The sequence below is a fragment of the Medicago sativa genome, chromosome 7 (assembly GCF_051527215.1).
Source record: "Medicago sativa cultivar Bolivia chromosome 7, Bolivia_mono, whole genome shotgun sequence".
NCBI lineage: Eukaryota > Viridiplantae > Streptophyta > Magnoliopsida > Fabales > Fabaceae > Medicago > Medicago sativa.
In genome coordinates, this window is record NC_140755.1 from 85167212 (window position 1) to 85187405 (window position 20194).

Genomic DNA, 20194 nt, shown 5'->3' on the forward strand with positions numbered 1-20194 from the left:
CAGGTTGCCTCGACCATTCCTTGTTTGTGAAGAAAACATCATCCTCTTTCACCATTCTTCGGTTTATGTTGATGATATCCTCCTTGCGAGCAACTCTCTTCAGAATTCACTCACATCAAATGTGTTTTGGATTCATTGTTTAAAATCAAGGATTTAGGTCGGTTGAAATACTTCTTGGGTATTGAGGTTGCACATTCCAAATCGGGAATTTCTTTGTGCCGAGAGAAAGTATTGTTTGGATTTCTTGGATGATGCGAGGCACTATAGGTTCCAAACCTGTTTCTACTCCTTCGATTCATCTATTAAACTTCATCATGATTACGGTCCATTATATGATGATGTTCCACCTATAGAAGATTGGTGGGTAGATTGCTTTATCTCAATACTACAAGACCTGACATCACATTCATTACACAACAATTGAGTCGGTTCCTCTCTAAACCTACTCGAAGCTCATTATCATGCGGCTTTAAGATTTTTGAAATATCTTAAGGGGTGTCACGGCAATGGCTTGTTCTTTCCTAAAAATGCTTCCCTTACATTGCAAGGCTTCTCGGATGCGAGATTGGGGTGGATGCCTTGACACTAGAAAATCCATTTACGGTCAATGTTTTTTCTTAGGAAGCTCTTTAATATCATGGAGGACAAAGAAACGGATCACGGTATCCGGATCCTCTTCTCGAGGCCGAATACGTGAGCTCTTGCATACGCACATGTGAGCTTCAATGGCTTCTTTACCTTCTCGGGGATCTTCATATCTCTTGTTTCAAGCTTCTGTACTTTATTGTGACAATCAGAGTGCCATTCATATTGCCTCTAACCACTGTGTTTCATGAAAGAACCAAACACTTAGAGATTGATTGTCACTTGATCGAGAGAGAAGTTGAATTTTGGCATTCTCGAAGCTACTTCCGAGTTTCTTCCCAAGATCAAGTAGGTGATTTCTTCACCAAAGCTTTACTTCCCAAGACTTTTCATGTTTTGTTATCCAAGTTGGGCTTGATAAACATCTATCAACCTCCAACTTGTGGGGGGATATTACACGGTGATGATATCACTTAGTTTTTCTATTGCTTCTTTGCGCAAGTTATTGTAGTTAAGGTTTATACTCTCTTGCATGTTCATGATAGCTTAGCATAGCCTTAGCTTCTTGTATATATATATCGATTTGTAAACACTTCATTCAATAATAACAATTCATTTTCTCTTCATTTTACTCGTTTCCTAATAATAAAGCACAATATTTAGTCTATCAATCAAGAAGTAAATATCTCACGCTTCGATTTTTGCTAAAAAAACAAAAAAATTCTCTCTCTTCGGTTATGTAACCGAACACAAACATGATTCTTGAATATTTGATAAATTCTTTAAATTTGATGCTTGCTAACATGAATGTTAAGATTTATGTTAAGATGTGATGTCTAATTCGTTTGTATAGTTGACTTTGGCACAACATAGATGATCCCTTTGACTCTATTCACGACCCAATAGGTACAAAGAGAGTTGCATGTAGGTGTGGTGTGCTAGTGTTACTAGTGTCATACATGTAAACCAATAAGAAAACAATGCATAGTTGTTATATATTCACTAGATTTCCTTTGTCTTATTGTTGCCAAATCATACATATCACGCACTATCCAATTATGCATTTGCTTGTTTCACCTTTTATCCCATCATTAAAATCCACAAAGTTTCAGACATATATACATGAGCAAGAGAATAATGAAAATATCAAAGGCCACACAATATACTAATACTAATACTAATATACCCCATAGCCACCAATTAAATAGTTTACTTTACTTCATCATAGCCATTATGCATAGTACATACCATTTTGTTTTCTTCTATTCTCATAACTCAACTTGGAGGCAGAACTTCTACTTGTGAAATGGCTTAAATGCCCTTCCTCGCGTCAGCACAACAACAAACAGTTCCCAAGTGGCTGGAACAGGTGTTTGTACATAAGTGGAACATCACATGGAAGAAAAATGGAAATCTAATCAGTAAACACATGCCAAACATCACGGCTTTTTTGTATCCTAAATGTTACATTTACACATATTTCAGGGACCAACTTGTAATGATGTACATTGATTCGTCATTTTCAGAAGGAGAATATTGATATTTTCACTTTATCTTTAGTCTAAGGTTTTAACTGCATGTTGTGATAGTATCACAGTGACTTAACGAAGCCACCGCATTCTGGTAAATTATTGTGATGTCAAACATACATTTAGTAAATTGTAGTCGTTGTAACTTTGTGACAGTTGATTTGTAGGCAAACTTTTGAACTTTCATAGATTGGTCGAGTTCAATTGGTTAATTAATGAACTTTATTTAAAGTCTGAATCCTAGTTGAAACAGTTTTTGAACAAGCTTTATTTACCTTCCAGTCAAATTTTGGATTATCAAGTCTTTTTCTTCTAAAATGTAATGGTTTAAAACTCACAAATAAATTTGAACCTCATTTAAACAAATGGTTGTGGTCGCTTGAAATCTCTAAAATTGCAAAGAGTTGTAGGAAAAAGAGTTGTAGACGTTTTTAATATCATTGTTGCAGAGAATTGTAGTCAGCAAACTATAATGCCGCATCAACAATTGTCATAAAGAGCAACCCGGTGCACTAAAGCTCCCGCATATGCGGGGTCCGGGAAGGGTCCCACCATTTGGTGTATTGTCGCACTTTACCTCCCGTTTTACACAAGAGAAATTTGTTTCCGGGATCAACAATTGTCATAGATTTTTTTAAAACTTTAATTATCTTTTCGATTTAAAATAAAATCATGTACCATGAAGAAAAAGAAAAGGTAGAAGAAGAGACAGAGAGGTTAGGTGCCCTTTACTCAATTTGAAGGAAATGACCAAGTGGTAGTGGGAAGCATGGAGCTGTAAGGGGTCCTCACAAGTAGCATATGTTGGAGAGTCGACTGAAGCAGTGAGAAGCCAATGAGGACCTCTTTCTTCCACATTGATTTTGTGTGTCCTCTTTTCACTTTCCCTTTTGATTGCTCTTATTTCTAACTTGTTGTGGTAAAGACTTATCTATTATAGGGTATGAGAGATTCCACTAGGATAGCATAGGGCTTTCAATTGGTTTTGTGATGGGATCTAGCCTCTCAAAAGCAACCTTAATTTTTGAAAATTGCTTCTTTCGTTCCAACAATGCCGAAAAGACTAAAATACCTTCGGCGTTAGCGAGGTTTGGGAAGACTTTTTAAATCGGTTATACCGATTTAAAAAGTGACCGAACACTCTAAAAAGTATCGAACGAAAAACTGATCGATACTTAAGTGTCACTTGGGAGAAGCTTTTGAGAAGTTTAAAGAGAATTTTTTTTATTTTTTATATCATGGTTTCTTACCTTTTGTGATTCTTTTTTGTTTGTTACTATTTTGCTTCCTTAGTTTTGTCGGTTTCTCAGGTGAAGTTGGATTAGGTTGGAGATTTCTTTAGCATGGCTGGCAAGGAGAGCACTTGCACACAAGCAGACAAAGCTTGGCCATATACATATATAGAGTATATTCCCAATCATAAAATATTTAATGTTTTCTATTTATTTTAATGTATTTTCATTTTCTAGTTTTGTGGCTTTATACACTACATTGTTAAATTAGTTAGTAAAGATATTTTAGTAACTACTTGTCATACAAATTTTGTAATTAGTATATATAGCAATCAGATATTGGCACAACACACACGAACTCGATGCTAAAATGGATATACAATATCGGTAACAAAGAAAATAAAAGTAATCGTATGTAAGTACATGTTAGTGTCATGTCGATGTCTAATGATGTCACTCAAATTTTTTTCCCCAAATGTCGTATTTTAAATGACATTTTTAATGAATGTCTCAAGAATCCTAGCTAAATAATTGTAAATTAAGTAGGAAAATTCTATGGTGAAGTCATGAGAATGACTTTTACGGTGAAGTTAACACTATAACATCAAAAATGTAGTGAGTAACATCCTACTGTTTGTACAATGGCATCAAAAGTTCGGTCCTCATAGCATCATCAATTCATCGGATTAACAAGACTACACTTAATCTAATTTTATCCTACCTTGTTTTAAGCGTAACACCCCACAAAGTGTAGCACTTAAGACTATCACATAATATCATCAACTCTGTTTGCATGTTAAATATTCCAACGATAAAATAGTATCTGTAAGTCCAAGATGTTGCAAGCATTACTAGATGAATTACTATTGATCATTAATCAACAATCAACAATTTAAAAATGAATCAAACATTAAGATCAAAATTAACTTTTTCAAAAAAGTCGGTTGTTGATCGCACCGTAGAAGCTCCCATTAAGTAGGTAATGATACGTTATCATTTTGAATTTGTAAATAATTGTCCTTAACACACTTTCATTGATACGGCCAATAAAATGACAATCCAATCATATCAAATTCGTGCTATGACAGAGGGTAAGACTAATTTAACTACTTCAATTTATGATCTCCTAGTCACACGATATATAAAAGGAAAAGAAATTGCATACTGCTATCTTTATGTTTTTATTGAAGATCTCTCTATGGTTGAGAAGATTTTTGTAAATGAACAATTGTTAGGATTTATTATCATTTTTTTTTGAGGAAATTGTTAGGATTTGTTATTTGGTCCTTCAAACTGATTTGAGTATAAAGTAAAAAAAAGTAGTCGACGATATTCAAACATATGAATAATTTTCTGAACTTGATTTCTCTGTAGCAGCCGCAAAGCCGTTGGATTTAGGCGTAGGTTGTATTGGCCACATAGCAAGAATTTGTTTGGGGAGTTCGAAGGAGCGCAGGAAACAAAATGAACGAACGATTTAGGATCATCAAAAGATCGGGACACCATATCTCATTCCAAAACTTCAAACGAATAGACATATGAGCTTCTTATATATTCACCATTTAATTCATTCACAGTTGATGTGAGAATAGTCACTCATGCTTAAACTCAACAATTTTTCTCTTAAATGTGAGTCTCTCACATCCTATACTTGCACCGTCACCACACCCAATGAAAGACACCTCTTGACTACACTACGGAAAGACTTTCAATACAAGAATTCATATACTAGGAGCCACATATTCACCATTTAATTCATTCAAAGTTGATGTGAGAATAGTCACTCATGCTTAAACTCAACAATTTTTCTCTTAAATGTGAGTCTCTAACATCCTATACTTGCACCGTCGCTACACCCAATGAAAGTCACCTCTTGACTACATTGACGGAAAGACTTTCAATACAAGAATTCATATACTAGAATCCACTCTCGCATCATGACCAAAATGAACTAGAGTCTAATAGCACTTTTAGTTTGTCCAAGGTAGTGTTAAGAGCAACAAAGGGCTAATGATCCAAGACTATGAAGAGAATGTAAGATGTGCACATCTTCGTAGTAAACCTTAAGGTATTATATATATAAGGGTTGTCTCTCTTCGATATCCCACATCTAGTACATAAATAGCGGATGTTAGACTAACCACTCTTACTTGAACCCAATAAAACTATCAGCTCTTAGGGGCTACACATAGAAGATCCAAACTATGATTTATTGTTCATTTGGATATACTCTCAATCACTCATTTTTCAACGGTGCATGTTATTCATTTTTCGGTATATAAAATAAATTATTCATTTTTGAAGAGCGAGTGAGCGAGATGAAGATTGTTGCTACACATGTGTTAGGAGTCGACATGTAGGATATAAAGTACTCTATGTGTCGTGCTTAATATGGTACATAAGTCATTAGATTCTCCACCTAATGGATTATTCTTTTAGGTTGGTTTCCCCTCATGGGCTTAAATCCTATCTATTCATGTTTTCATTGAGAGTTAGGCTGCAGAAAAGACTACCTATAGGTTGTATTAAGGCACTACAACAAATACATGTAGCCGCCAAAAAGGAAATAATTATCATCGGGATTCCATATTATGTAGATAAAATTTATGTTTGTGAGTTAGAAGTCTCACATCGAATGGAAAAGTGAATGTTGAACAATATAGTAAGAGTACCATATATATAGATAATGCCTTTAGGTATTGGGTAAAGATATGGTGTCAAATTTTATTTGTCTCATTATTGATGGTCCAATATGATGATCCCCTAAACTCTCCTTGTGACCTAACAACGACATAAGAGTCGGTGGTTACTAAAGAGATCGACTCATTGTGTTAAAAGTCTTTCGGACGGTGGTGACAAGAAGACGTGTTTCGTTGAATGGTGGAAACGACGGTGCAAATGCATATGGATGAAAAACTTTCGCTTGAGGGGAAGCATACCCGATGAATAGATGCACTCACACATTAAGAAGAGATTGTTGTGATAAGTGTAGGTTAGAAGTCTCAAACTGAATAAAAACAAGAAGGAATTTTGAGCAACGTATAAGTGAGAAGGCCCGGATATCTAATGCGTTACGGTTTTAGGTAAAAATTTGATATCAATTTTCCTTTGTATATTTGCTCTTGATCCAATTTAAAATATTCTCAAAATGCTCTCGTGACCCTATAAATAGTATTCAATGTGGTACTTAAGTCACAAGACTCTCCTACCTTTGTGTACTCAAGGTTCTCTAACTGAAGCGAAATAGAAAAATAGCTTAATTCAATCAAATATCGAATAGAAATTTTGACTACTTTTGATCCTTCTGATTTCATTCAGTAATATATGTGCAATGGCAAGGATAGGTCACCGTTCTTTTTCACCAACTTTTGTGGAAAATAAAAACCTTTATGAAGAAAAAAACATAAAGGAATCCCAATAAAAAGTATATCATACTAACAAATCATCATGCACACAAGTTTGTATCTTTTAAAAACAACCAAATTAACAAAAAGCTCTCACACACTACTCTTTATCTCGCATTGTTTTGCACTCCACACTAACTTCATTATGTCGAAACAATAGAGAATGTCATAAAAATAAGAAAATTGCTAAATGTCGCAAGGGGTTACATAGCAAAGCCTTCACAAAGAAAATAGTGGTGCGTGTTTTTGTTTCTCTCTCATATTGATATCTCTCTCCTCTATGTATTCCGCAAAAGCCACCGTTTTAATTAGTTACGATTCATTTGGGATGATATCTAGAAGATTTCCTTCTCTTTAAATAGCATAGCTCTAAAAATAAAACAAACAAAAAACCTCCTATAATTGTCACTAGTCCTTGTAGTAAGACTACTTAGCTTTTTTATTTTGAGAGCCTTTTTATTTTATCTATCTTTCAAGTTGCTAGAACATATCCATTTGTGCAATAAAGAGTGTCTATTATTGAAACCCACTTAAGTCATATTTCTTCAAAAGCTCTTGGTCAAAGAGATCACTCTAACACTAAATGTTAAGTGTCACATTGATATCGAGTCCTTACAATCAAATAAAATATGTATCTTTATGGTCTTTCTTTGTCTAATTTAATACAAATCATTCACCGTCTTTACATAATTTTATTGCAACTCTATAATGCATTCGCTTTATTAAATGTTTGAAAGCTAAGGCTTTCTATTCATTGAGAACACTATAATCAAAGTACGTGTAATTCTCGTGCATGTAACACCATAGAAGAAGCTTTGCTCAATCAAAGGTTTTGTCGTTTTGGGATGTGCGTGTGGAAAAATATCAGCCAATTATATATGAATTATGCTAACAAGTATCCTTAAGGCATTTGTTAAAAATTCAAAAGTGAAAATTATTTGTAAATCTTATGTAGAAAATGTTCTTTTTTAAGTTTTTAATACATTAAATACATAATTTCTAAAAAAAGTTTTTTTCTTTAGACTTCCAAACAAGTGCCCCATAGACACTTGTTAACATTTCCGAAAGAATATTAAAGGGTGTGTAATAGCTGTAATCTCTAATTAAATTTTCCTTGATAAGAAGCAGTTTCATGAGCATCCATAATGATAGCTACTTCCCCTAATAAGTATTGTGTCAAAAAGACAACTCCACTATGGCATAAGAAAAATGGATGATTAAAAAGATGAGTGTTTTTATAAACACTCTTATTTTTGGATCCCATCTACACCAAATTACATCATCACTTCAATTATTATTTTATTTTAAAATTCAATTTTTTATTAGATGTAATGATATAGAGTTAATATTTTTTTCACAATCCCAATATGGAGTTATAGTGAGGCCCATTTAATCAAAAGTTTAAGGTCGTGAGTTGAAGAGATTAAGTGTTTATTAGTAGTAACATTTATAAATTATAAAATGAATGATGTGTACACGTAAAATCCTTTTAAGCTACCCAAATATGAAAGATAAATTTGACAATGTATCATCCTCTCAAAAAAATATTATTAATCAAGGGTATTTTAGGTACAATTGCACCGAATATGATAGAATAGGTTAAATTTTGATTATATAATGCATCGCCATTAATTCAAGTATCATCCACGTGCAATCGCGGAGACTAATTCCTCGAGCATTGTGGGACCCAAATGGACGACAAGTTCTTCCTAAGAGTTTTAACGATGTTGCATGCCCAATCTTGGATTCAAACCCGAACCTTGGTTAAGTTAGAAGAGACTCATGTCATCTCATCTAAACGATCTTGGGAGGATAGAGTTCAAATTCATACTATACAATTAATTTCCAGGTTCTTTTTTTAGGAAGACTTAATTTTCTTGTTAGAACAGTAACAAATAATATATATACCCTTGAGCCATACCACGAGCATTGCAGGGGCTAGTCATCCCCCACAACAAACACTTGAGCCAAACGTAATGGAACGGTCAAAGCCCGTCTCACTTGCTTATGGGTCTTTTTATTTATAAATTTGTTAACAATCACTTTTTCCTTTTTATGTAGAACTTTTAACTCTCACCGGACTTTTGACCCGTACGTCGCACGGGTTTTCTCGACTATAATAGAGACCAATAAATAATCTTTAACCCGTAAGATCATTGATATGGTAGAAAATATTTTCTTCAAAAAAAAAGCAAGCGGATAGGAATGAAATTGGTGTGCAATGCATTTTTTAGATGAAATTTGTTAGGTTAAATAATTGCAAATCTAATAAAGCAAATGAGCGGGAAAAAATTAGGTTAAGTTGCTGCGAGACGTAACAAAATTAATAAATAAGGATTTGCGATATTTTGGTTTTCACTTTCAATTATATACTTGAAATCAATTTGGATATACAATAAGAAAACACATTGAATTGAACTTTGATACCGTATAAAAAATTATAAATTACTAATATTGTTAACGTTTATCAAATTTTATTTTTAATGTGTCTGTAATTCAAGTTCAATTGTCAGTTTTGTAATTCAAGTTAGTTGAGATAAACTCAAAGCTAGTTAAGATAGAAAGTAGTTATTGTTGGTGATTTCCAAAATAATGGAATCACTTTAAATCAAAAGTTGTAACTCTTCATGGGAATCATTCATATACATTGGAACTTTTCGCAAAGAGATGCTTAATGAACATTTGCATTGATTCAAATGTATATGGTTATAACCTTTGGCAAAAGGGTGCTTAATGAACCTTTGCATTGATTCAAGTGTATATGATTATAACCTTTGACAAAGGGATGTTTAATGAACCATAACATTGTTTCAAATCAAAGGGGTGTTTTCTCTCATATGAAGGGTCATATAATGCACTATAAATGCTTGGCATTTGGGCATTAGTTGGACACACAAAAAAGAACAACAACATAATTCTCCATCATTCTCTTACTCTAAATCATCCATCAATTCTCTAATGCATGAGTGAATTCTTTGGAACCATAAATACGTAAAATCTTGTTAGGAGATACGCTTGGTGTGGTTGTGCAATACACGTCAAGGAACTCATAGTATCTGAAGGGGATTCGCCGGTCATTCCTTATTGCATCCAATATACCGTTATTGGTGGGGGCGAATCGAACCTAAAGGTTAGTATGGCAACCCCATACGCTTTGAGTTTGCATGCATAACCATTAATCTTTTCGGGTTTCAAGTACGGCGGCATCTTCCCAACAATCAAGATATACAACAAATCTTTGGAATTTATGTGCACACTTCATCATAGTCATCTTCATCATCTTCTTGGTCAAGTTATTGCAGCAGACCCCCAACACAAATTAATAAATAAGGATTTGCGATATTTTGGTTTTCACTTTCAATTACATACTTGAAATCAATTTGGATATACAATAAGAAAACACATTGAATTGAACTTTGATACCGTATAAAAAATTATAAATTACTAATATTGTTAACGTTTATCAAATTTTATTTTTAATGTGTGTGTAATTCAAGTTCAATTGTCAGTTTTGTAATTCAAGTTAGTTGAGATAAACTCAAAGCTAGTTAAGATAGAAAGTAGTTATATAGTTTGTTGTGGTTGTTAGCTTCTTTCAAGCAAAGTTTGTTAGCGTTGAAAGTAGTTATATAGTTTGTTATGGTTGTTAGCTCCTTTCAAGCAAAGTTTATTAGCTTTGATTGATCACTTGATCAGCAAGTAATGTACATTACCTTGTAAATAAATATGATGTAAACTCAATTTCATTGTTAATGAGAATAACAAGTTTACAATCAATAGAACATTACATTCTTCTCGATCAATTCTCAATTCTCTCTTACAAAATAGATAACTTGCATTGCAAGTTATCATTGTTGCGCTATCATCATTTAGCATACAAATCCATTAGGTTAACCTTGATTTTAAAATTGGTTTTGAACACTATTGAGTTTGTTTTGAATAGGAAAAAAGGAATATATATTAAGTATCCACACTTAAAACACTAGAAGTGCAAGAAAAATCATTGCTAATTATATTATATACAACCTTCACATTTCCAATTTTCACATGAAAGATATGAGATGTGCCTCGTTCAAACAATAGGGTTAAAAATTTCTCCTACAAAAATGAGCTTTTTTCTTCATTGCAGAATACTATTGACATCCCTAGCCAACACATTAATTCTGACCATACTTTGAAAAAGAAAATGAGCATTCAAAGAAATGATCTTGAACTGATTCTTTGGATCCCTGCCCTCCAATTCAAATTTTATCTTCATTGTTTTTTCCATCTCAAGTTTAAGATTGAATTTGGACGAGATGCAATTCTGAATAGTCTGCCAAACAAATCTATCGTTCTCATTTTCCTTAAATCCTCCAATAGTCTACTATACCGCCTACCACGGTCCACGGCTCCACTCTTCACTCCAAAACGATGTATCTCTTCCGTTCCTAAGTACGTTCATGATAGTTTCCGATAACCAATTTTCGTTAACGCTCAACCTTCTATCAATTCTCTCTTCCATGCTGAGCTAGAACGACCCCCTTCCTAATCCTAATAATATCTACATGCTTAAACTTTTGGAACACTAATAATTGCTACCCTTAACACTTTAGTAGCTTCACCCTTTTGCATTTCAATATCATTTGTTTCTTCAACACCTTCAATCACTGTTTCCAATATTACTCCATTTTCTACACAACACTTCATTCCCTCAGTTATTGTCTCTTCTTCAATCTCTTTATTTTCTTTGCTTTTGCCCCATAGAACTGAGTAAAGTCCTATTACGATCAAAATAGCTCCAATAACACTGCAGTCACAAATTAAATTAATTAATTAATAATCACACCAAAGTGCTTATCACCGTTCACATGTTGTGCTTTTTTATGATTGTGATGTTTCATTTTTAGTGCATAATTTTTTTCTACTTTTTTTGGGTTTTGCGATAAGAAAATGATAGAAAAAAGCATAGAGAAGAAACTGCATGAAAGCCAAGTTTATTTCTCACTAGAATTTGATATTTTCATTGGATTGGACAAGGTTTTAATTATATTTGTGGTCCACTTGTGATGCAATACTAAAGTTTGAGATGTATCAGCATCACAATTATAATTGTGGCTGTATTAATCACATTTGTCACTATTTTTTTCAAAAGTATTATTCGACCAAAAAATAAAATAAAATAAAATACTTTTTTATTGGTGGTGCAAAATAAAATACTTTATGATATGGACTTACCCTCCAAGATATAATTTTTCTGCAAGGATGAAAGTGCCCATAATTGCGACAATGATCATCATCAAAGGACTGAAAGCAGTAACAAAAACTGGCCCTTTCTTTTGCATGACTATTCCTTGAACATAGTAGGTCAGACCTGATGATATTATACCCTGTTCACCAAAGTTTACATCCATTAATACCCTCAATAAATTCATCAACAAACATAAAAAATAGGGTTTTGGGAAAGAAAAAAGTATATATCGACTGCAATTTCGCCGGAACTTCAAGTTTTTTTAACGTCTGTTGCCAAAAAAGCATGTCCATTCAGGACGAAAAAACATGAAATCTCTCTCAAAATTCGTTACTAATTTTTGCGATAACAAATTAGCAAGGAATTTCATTGTTTCCGTCACTAATTTTGATTGCTAATTTATTTTTTTGGTAGTGATTATTAAGGTGGTCATCAGTCGTGGCCATTAGTCGCATTTGACTGTGATTTCTTGTATTATAAAGAATTGTGATGCAAACGCGACTGCAAGTTAAAACTTTGATAAGGGGGAGAGACTTACAGCATAGGCTGCAGCTAATAAGTTCATGTCCCAACCAATGCTCCAAGCATTTGGCTTATGCTCCATAACAAAAGTCACAGCAATTGATTGAAGTGTGCCCAAGGAACACACTATGGCTGTGAGTGAGAGCTGAGCTGAATATTTCCTTAATGTCACAGCCTGCATTTAATCACAAAAAATTATTTCAATATTCAAAAAATGTATAATCTAAGTTTTATTCTACACTTTATTTTATTTAACAATTACATACCTGAAGGATGAAGAAAGAAGCCCAAGCAAAGGTGGCAATTATGAGGAGAATAGAACCTTTAACCCAATCCTTTTCACCAGAATCAGTAGTGTTTTCAGGTTCATAATTTCTAGGATGATGCATGTATTGAGAACTTAATATATTAATAACTTGTCCTTTGTATAATGTCATCACCATGGCCCCAGCAACTGTAATTACAGTTCCAATCACCTTTACTTGGCATCTTAATTTTTATGTCCAATTTCTCCATCCTAAATTCCAAAATAAAGCATATGTAACACTAAGTTAAGTCATTTATAGCAAAAAAATAAATTATTTAAGACATGTGAGATTATATAAATATTAATTTGGTTATTGTGTATGTAAAAATATATACCTATATTCAAAAAAAAAAAAAAAAAATATATACCTGAAAATAACTGCCATGACAAATGTCATTGCTGGGAGAATATTGCTAATAGCACATGAGTAGGTTGGGGAAGTGAATTTCAACCCAGCATAGTATAGGTTCTGATCAATCACAGGCCTGATACAAACAATAACAAATTTTAGAACATTGTTGGATGCACATATATTTTTAAGAATGAACACAAGCAATCAGTGATCTTGACTGTTACTTTAGACTAGACAATTTTGATTTATCAAAATCACGTTGTAAGCCATTATCTATAACGGTCAAGATGAACCGACTGAAGTGCTTGTAAGAAATTTCGACTGTAGGGAATCTGAGTCCTTCAAGAATACTCGTAATTCTAGAGCGAGAAAAGTACTAACCCGAGAAGTCCCAACACGAACATTTGCATAAACATAAGAAATGTGATCCTTGGCCTTATCTTCCTGCCAATGACAAGAAATAGAGTGTGATGAGAAAATGATTCAAATATATTAAGCTTATGATCTTCTCAAAGTTTTTTTTTTTTTATCATTAAGAATGAATGATGGATACCTCTCAAGAACAATAGCAAATGGAGCAATAACAGCAGTAGCAAAAGCATGTCTATAAACAACAAGAACATAGTGACTCATTCCACGGTTGAGTGAAACCTTTGTTATTATGTTCATACCAGCAAAACCAAATTGTAGAGAAATCATTGCTATGTATGGCTTGCACCTCTGAAAAAAACTTGTACTACACCTATCTCCTTCCATTTTTCTTCTTCTCTCTATTGGTATTATGATTTATTGTACTAAAAAACTAGGAATAGAGTTGTATAAAGAGAAACACTAGAACACTTGAATTTGTTTTTGTTGTGTCTCTATTGTATTTATAGGCCTCTACATAGAGATTTAAAATATAAAAAAGTTAATTAGAAAAACTTTTTTGATTTAATTTGAAGCGTGTAAGAGTTGATATCATCATCAAGCTCACACGTGAGTTCCTTTTTGTGCTAGGATTAGTAATACGTATGGCCATGGATATTCTTATTTGTTGTGTGTGTATATGCATGAACAATATGGATTCCATGTGGCAATAATTGCATTGTTTTATTGAGAAAAAAAATTAGGTGAATGGCCACTATTTATTTTATGTAGAGTTCGTATATATAATTGCTTTTGAAAAGGTGAGTATTCATTTTGGTGGAGAAAAAAGACTTCTCATATTATGTCAAAATCCCAAAATGGATAAGGATATAACACGAATATTGTTCATGAATCGGGATAATGTTCACCTTGAAAATTATTTATAGAACAACAATTCAGTTAAAAAAAATAAAATAAAGAAACAATAAACATAAACAATCAACACAATGTTTGCTGATGAAGTGTTGAAATTGACTCAAGAATTAGATGTTGAAGCACTTGGAAAAGTCGTGGCACGTTTGCATGGTAATGTAGCACAATTGGTTGGTTCATTTTCGGGGTGTCACTGGAAAAATTGTGCCACAATGCAGGAGCAACTAGGCACGATGCGGAAGGATAAGGTATAGTACGGTACTATTACCTACTCCGTCGTGGCACGATGAGTGGCAACGTGGCACGATGTTGCGGGGCTCGAACACTATTTAAAGCTTCATTTTTCATATTTTTAAGGTGTGGCTTAAAGAGAGAAGCATGGAAATACAAAGGAGGTAACTTTAGGGTTGAATGTCTTTGAAGTGAGGTTCTCTTGGGTTGCGAAACAATGTAAACACCTTGGATAGTGAGATTTCACCATTGGAAGGATCAAAAGTTTTCTTTTGTGTTTTCTCTTAGGATTTATTGAGTGTGGATGACTTGAAAAATGGGTAGAAATTAGGTTTTGTTCTTTTGAGCTCTTATGCTAATTTCTTGTAACCTCTTTGTATCACTTTCATCTTAGTGGATTGGAGAGTTGCTCTCTCCCCAAGAGTATGTCATATTGGACCGAACTGGGTAAACAATATTGGTGTGTTTGTTTCCTTCTTTCATTGCTTATCTTTAGTGTTTTGATTATGCTTGTTGTGTTGCTCTATATTTAGATTTAAGTCTATTTGTTGTTGTTTGAGGCTACTTGGCTCATTGATTACTACTTCCTTTGCTCCACACATCTTTGTTTCATTGGTGTGATTATTGTCCGAATTCACAACACGAAGTTTGGCCAATTTCTTTGTATTATAAGTGAAAGATTAGGGTTTACAATATGTATATACAATTTGTATTCAATCAGTGGTGGAGCTTCTCATAATTTCGTGGGATAGCCAAAATAAATTTAAAAAAAATGTATGAATTAATATAATAAACTATTTATATACAACAATATTATATTTCAAAAAAAAAAATATACAACAATATTTAACAGGATCAAACGGTATCAAGCAATAATGTAACAATTCAAACGGTATCAAGCAATAATGTAACAATGATATGATTAAATTTGGTGTTGAAATAATAAGACTAGTGGATAGCACTTGTTTGATGATGGAGTGAAGTGCTTGCTGATGCCAATAAGGGATCAAATCAAATTAAATCATAGGGGCCAATTGACCATATATTATAGGTCACTCTCGAGTACCAATTATTAACATCTCTGCCTGGTTTTGAATTTAGCGACGCGGCGAGTCACTGCTACATCTTATCCATCGGAATAGTGCTGCTGATTGAAACTAAACATATAAACTTCGAAATATTGTGAGCACTCTTTTTCGAACACTCCCTCAAACAGTACTCTTTCTCTTGAGATTATTGAGGACATCATACTTTAATAAATGGATCTTACATAAAACTATGGAGTTTATTGAGAAAAACTTAAGGATGAGTTAGACCTTATATAGATGGGACAATCATTACCTCACAAATCGGTTTTGTAAAGATGAGTTAGACCTAACATCAAATTCTAACATGGTATCTATTACATGATCAAAGTGCAGAAGATAACTTGCAGCGCAAGTTACCACACAACAAAGATGACAAACATAACTTGGAGCACAAGAAACAAAGTGAAGCTTAGTGTTTAGAGTTGATTAGATGTTGTAAACCTACGGTTACTATGGTGCACTCTATTTCAACTATAAATAAGCTTGTAATCATTTACCAATTAATAAGATTTGACACTTTTATTCATTTGTTTTCTAATTCATAATATGGTATCAGTTTCTCTCTTCAAGAGAGAAAGTTAGTTACGATCCAGTTCTAACCGTTTTCCGCCATTGAAGCTTGAAGCTCAAGCTTCTTCATCACTCTGTTTCTTTTTCCTTGTTTTCTAATGAATCGTTCTCGTTTCGATTCCTTCTTCTTGCTATTGATCTCAATTTCTTCTTGAGACTTCCTTTTTCTTCACATTTCTCGTGAATTGATTCTTCTCTTTCTTCAATTTGTTGTTCTTCCTCGATTCATCATGGTTCGTAATCGGCGTGAAGATACCGAATCTCCATTTTACGTTCATCCAAGTGAAGGTCCTCATTTACGTAATCATTTCTCCCAAATTTAATGGCTCCAATTATCTTTCTTGGAGTAGATCTATGCAGCGTGCTCTTGGCGCGAAGAACAAGCTCGCTTTCATCAATGGATCCATCCATGTTCCGATGATGATGATCTTAACGAAATGCTTAGGAACGTTGCAATCATCTTGTGCAATCTTGGCTCATTGCTTCGGTTTCGATTCGATTGCACAAACTATTGTCTTTCATGATACGGCTTTTGAAGTTTGGCAAGACCTTAAAGAAAGATTCTCAAAGGTAGATCGTATCGAATTGCAAATTTGCGTTCTTCCATTAATAATCTCAAACAAGGTTCCAAATCGGTTTTGGAGTATTTCACTGAATTGAAGGCTCTATGGGAAGAGCTTCATTCTCATCGTCCTATTCGAATTGCACTTGTCCGGTTCGGTGTCAATGTCTTGCTATGAGAGCCAACAAAGAGTATCGCGTTGAAGATCAAATCATTCGGTTTCTACTTGGCTTGAATGATCGGTTTTCGGTAGTGAAAACTCAAGTCCTCCTACTTGATCCTTTACCTTCTTTGAATAAGGTTTTCTCTCTAGTTGTCCAGAAGAGAGTAACACTACCTTGACTCCTTCTCTTTCTTCCATGGATGAAGGCTCTGTTCTTGTGAATGCTTCGAAGCTAGAAGACCCCAAGGTCGTGGTAGAGGTTCCTTCAATAAACCTTCTACTAGATATTGCTCATTTTGCAATAGATATAACCATCTTGTTGAGTATTGTTATCAAAAGCATGGCTTTCCCAACAAATCTAACACTCGGTCACAATACGGTAGTCATTCACAAGCTAATGCATCTTCAACCGAATCTTCTTCGATGCAAGTAATGTTTACGGGGGAAGTTAATGCGGTTTACGAGGTGGTATTGGCAATGTTTACGGTAATATTGGTTTGGCTCGGGATCAGCTTGCTCGGCTTGTATCTTTGCTTCGGCAAAGCAAATTTGATTTCCTCGGCTTCGGCTCCTCCTTCGGTTCTACAACCAATCATATCAATGCTTCCCCTCAAATCACTCCCTGGATACTCTACTTCTTCCTCATCCGCAGGTATATATAGTGTCCATTCCTCCTCTTTACCTTCAAATTCATATTGGTTACTTGATTCGAGTGCTAATGAACATATTTGCGGCAACTTGTCTCATTTTTCATCCCTTTACTCTATTAAACTCGTTTATGTTAATCTGCACTAATAAAACTACCGTTGTTATTCATCAAGTGGCACCATTACATTCAGTCCTCAATTTTATCTTACCAATGTTTTATATTGTCCAACTTTCAAGTTAAATCTCATGTCCGTTGCTAAAGTGTGTCAATCTCTATCATGTGTTTTTCACTTTTCGCTACACAATGTCTTATACGGGACACCAAGTCATTGAAGATGATTGGTTTGGCTAGTCGGCAAGATGGCCTATACAAGTTTCATAGTTCAAATTTAGCTTCTATCAATTCAGTTTCTAGCACAATAAATGTACCATGTACTTATGTTTACGCCATTACTTGTAATGCGAAGCCGATTTATTCTGTTAAAGCCTTATGGCATTTCGGATTGGGACATTTATCTCATCAAAGAATGGATAAAATGTCATCTTTGTACTCTTCTATTGTCAATGATAATAAAGCAACTTGTGACATTTGTCACTTTGCCAAACAAAAACATATTCCCTTTACTTCTAGTTTATCTCATGCATCTTCCAATTTTGAATTGTTGCATCTTGACATATGGGGCCCCTTATCTGTTTCATCTGTGCATGGTCATAAGTATTTTTTAACCATTGTTGATGATCATAGTAGATTCCTATGGATCATATTGCTTAAATCCAAAGTTGAAGTTCCTCATCATGTCAAAACCTTTATTACCATGATTCAAAACCGGTTCAAAGTCACCCCTAAAACCATTAGGTCGATAATGGACCGAGAATTCATGCTTTACGATTTCTATGCATCCCTTGGAATTTTACACCAAAAATCATGTGTTGAAACTCCTCAACAAAATCCACGAGTTGAAAGAAAACACCAACATATTCTCAATGTTGGTAGAGCTCTTCTATTTCAATCTAAACTTCCCTCCTCTTACCGGTCTTATGCCATTCTTCATGCGGTTTACCTTATCAATAGAATCACCACTCCTATCCTTCAAAATCAGTCTCCCTTTCAAGTTTTATACCATAAACTTCCCGACATTTCATCCTTTAAAGTGTTTGGATGTCTTTGCTATGCTTCAACCTTACGAAGCCAATAGAACCAAATTACATCCCGAGCTAGAAAGTCCATTTTTCTTGGTTATCAATCTGGTTATAAGGGTTTCATTCTTTTAGACATGCATTCTAGAACCATTTTCATATCTAGACATGTTATTTTTTCCGAACACATTCTTCCATATCCCGGCAATCTGATTCCATCACTTCCCAATGGGAGTATTTTTCCTCCACACCTACCACACAACTTTCACCTTCTCCGATATCATTCCCTGTCCCTCCCATTATTGTTGATGACCACTCCTTTTGACCCTTCTCCTGACAACCCTACTCCTCCACCTCCCACTTTACATGTTCCTACTAGGCAGTCCACTAGAATCTCTAATACTCCCGCATACTTACAAGATTATGTTTGTAATAACACTCATGCTTCTCTTTATCCTATTACACAATATGTTTCTCATCATAAATTGTCTAACCAACATTCTTGTTTTGTCAATTCTTTGCATTCCAACCCCTGAACCTAAATCTTTCACCGAGGCAAACAAATTTGGTTGTTGGAAGCAAACAATGCAAAATTTGAACTTTACGCTCTTGAGTCAACGGTACTGGAAACTTGTTGATCTACCGTAACATGTCACACCTATTGGTTGTAAATGGATCTATAGAGTCGAAGTACCATGCAGATGGCTCTATTGAGAGGTACAAAGCCGGACTTGTGGCCAAAGGATACAACCGAGATTGAAGGCATTGATTTTTTTGACACATTTTCACCTGTGGCTAAAATGACCACGGTCAGATTGGTTCTTGCTTTGGCATCAATCAATAGTTGGAATCTACATTAACTTGATGTAAACAATGCTTTCCTCCATGGTGATTTACAAGAGGATTTATACATGACTCTTCCACCAGTGTTTCTTCATCCAAACCCAATCAAGTTTGCAAACGATGAAATCCTTATATGGTCTCAAACAAGCAAGCGGGGAAATGGTTTGAGAAGTTGACTTCTGTCCTATTGCGGCATCACTACATTCAAGCACCATCGACCATTCCTTGTTTATCAAGAAAAGCGCTTCATCCTTTACGGTTTTATTGGTGTATGTAGATGATATCATACTTCTTTGGAGATTCATTGATTGAGTTTGCTCATATCAAATCCATCTTACACAACTCTTTCAAAATCAAGAATCTTGGCCAACTCAAATACTTTTTGGGTTTGGAGGTTGCTCATTCCAAGCAAGGTATCTCTTTGTGTCAAAGAAAGTCTTGCTTGGATCTCTTGTCCGATTCGAGGCTCCATACATTCTAAGCATGTCTCAACACCTTTCGATCCCTCCA

General features: G+C 34.4%; 1 protein-coding gene across 1 annotated transcript; it reads right to left on the reverse strand.

The window, feature by feature from the left end:
• Positions 1-10658: 10658 nt before the first annotated feature.
• LOC146909550 (WAT1-related protein At5g07050-like) lies at positions 10659-14003 on the reverse strand. Its single transcript, XM_085722682.1, has 7 exons — positions 13715-14003; positions 13543-13605; positions 13178-13294; positions 12769-13019; positions 12519-12677; positions 11968-12119; positions 10659-11539 (listed from the first exon to the last, which is right to left on the reverse strand). Exons 4-7 carry the CDS (start codon positions 12943-12945, stop codon positions 11302-11304), a joined length of 726 nt encoding a protein of 241 aa, XP_085578808.1. The 5' UTR covers positions 12946-13019; positions 13178-13294; positions 13543-13605; positions 13715-14003; the 3' UTR covers positions 10659-11301.
• Between the last annotated feature and the right edge of the window lie 6191 nt (positions 14004-20194).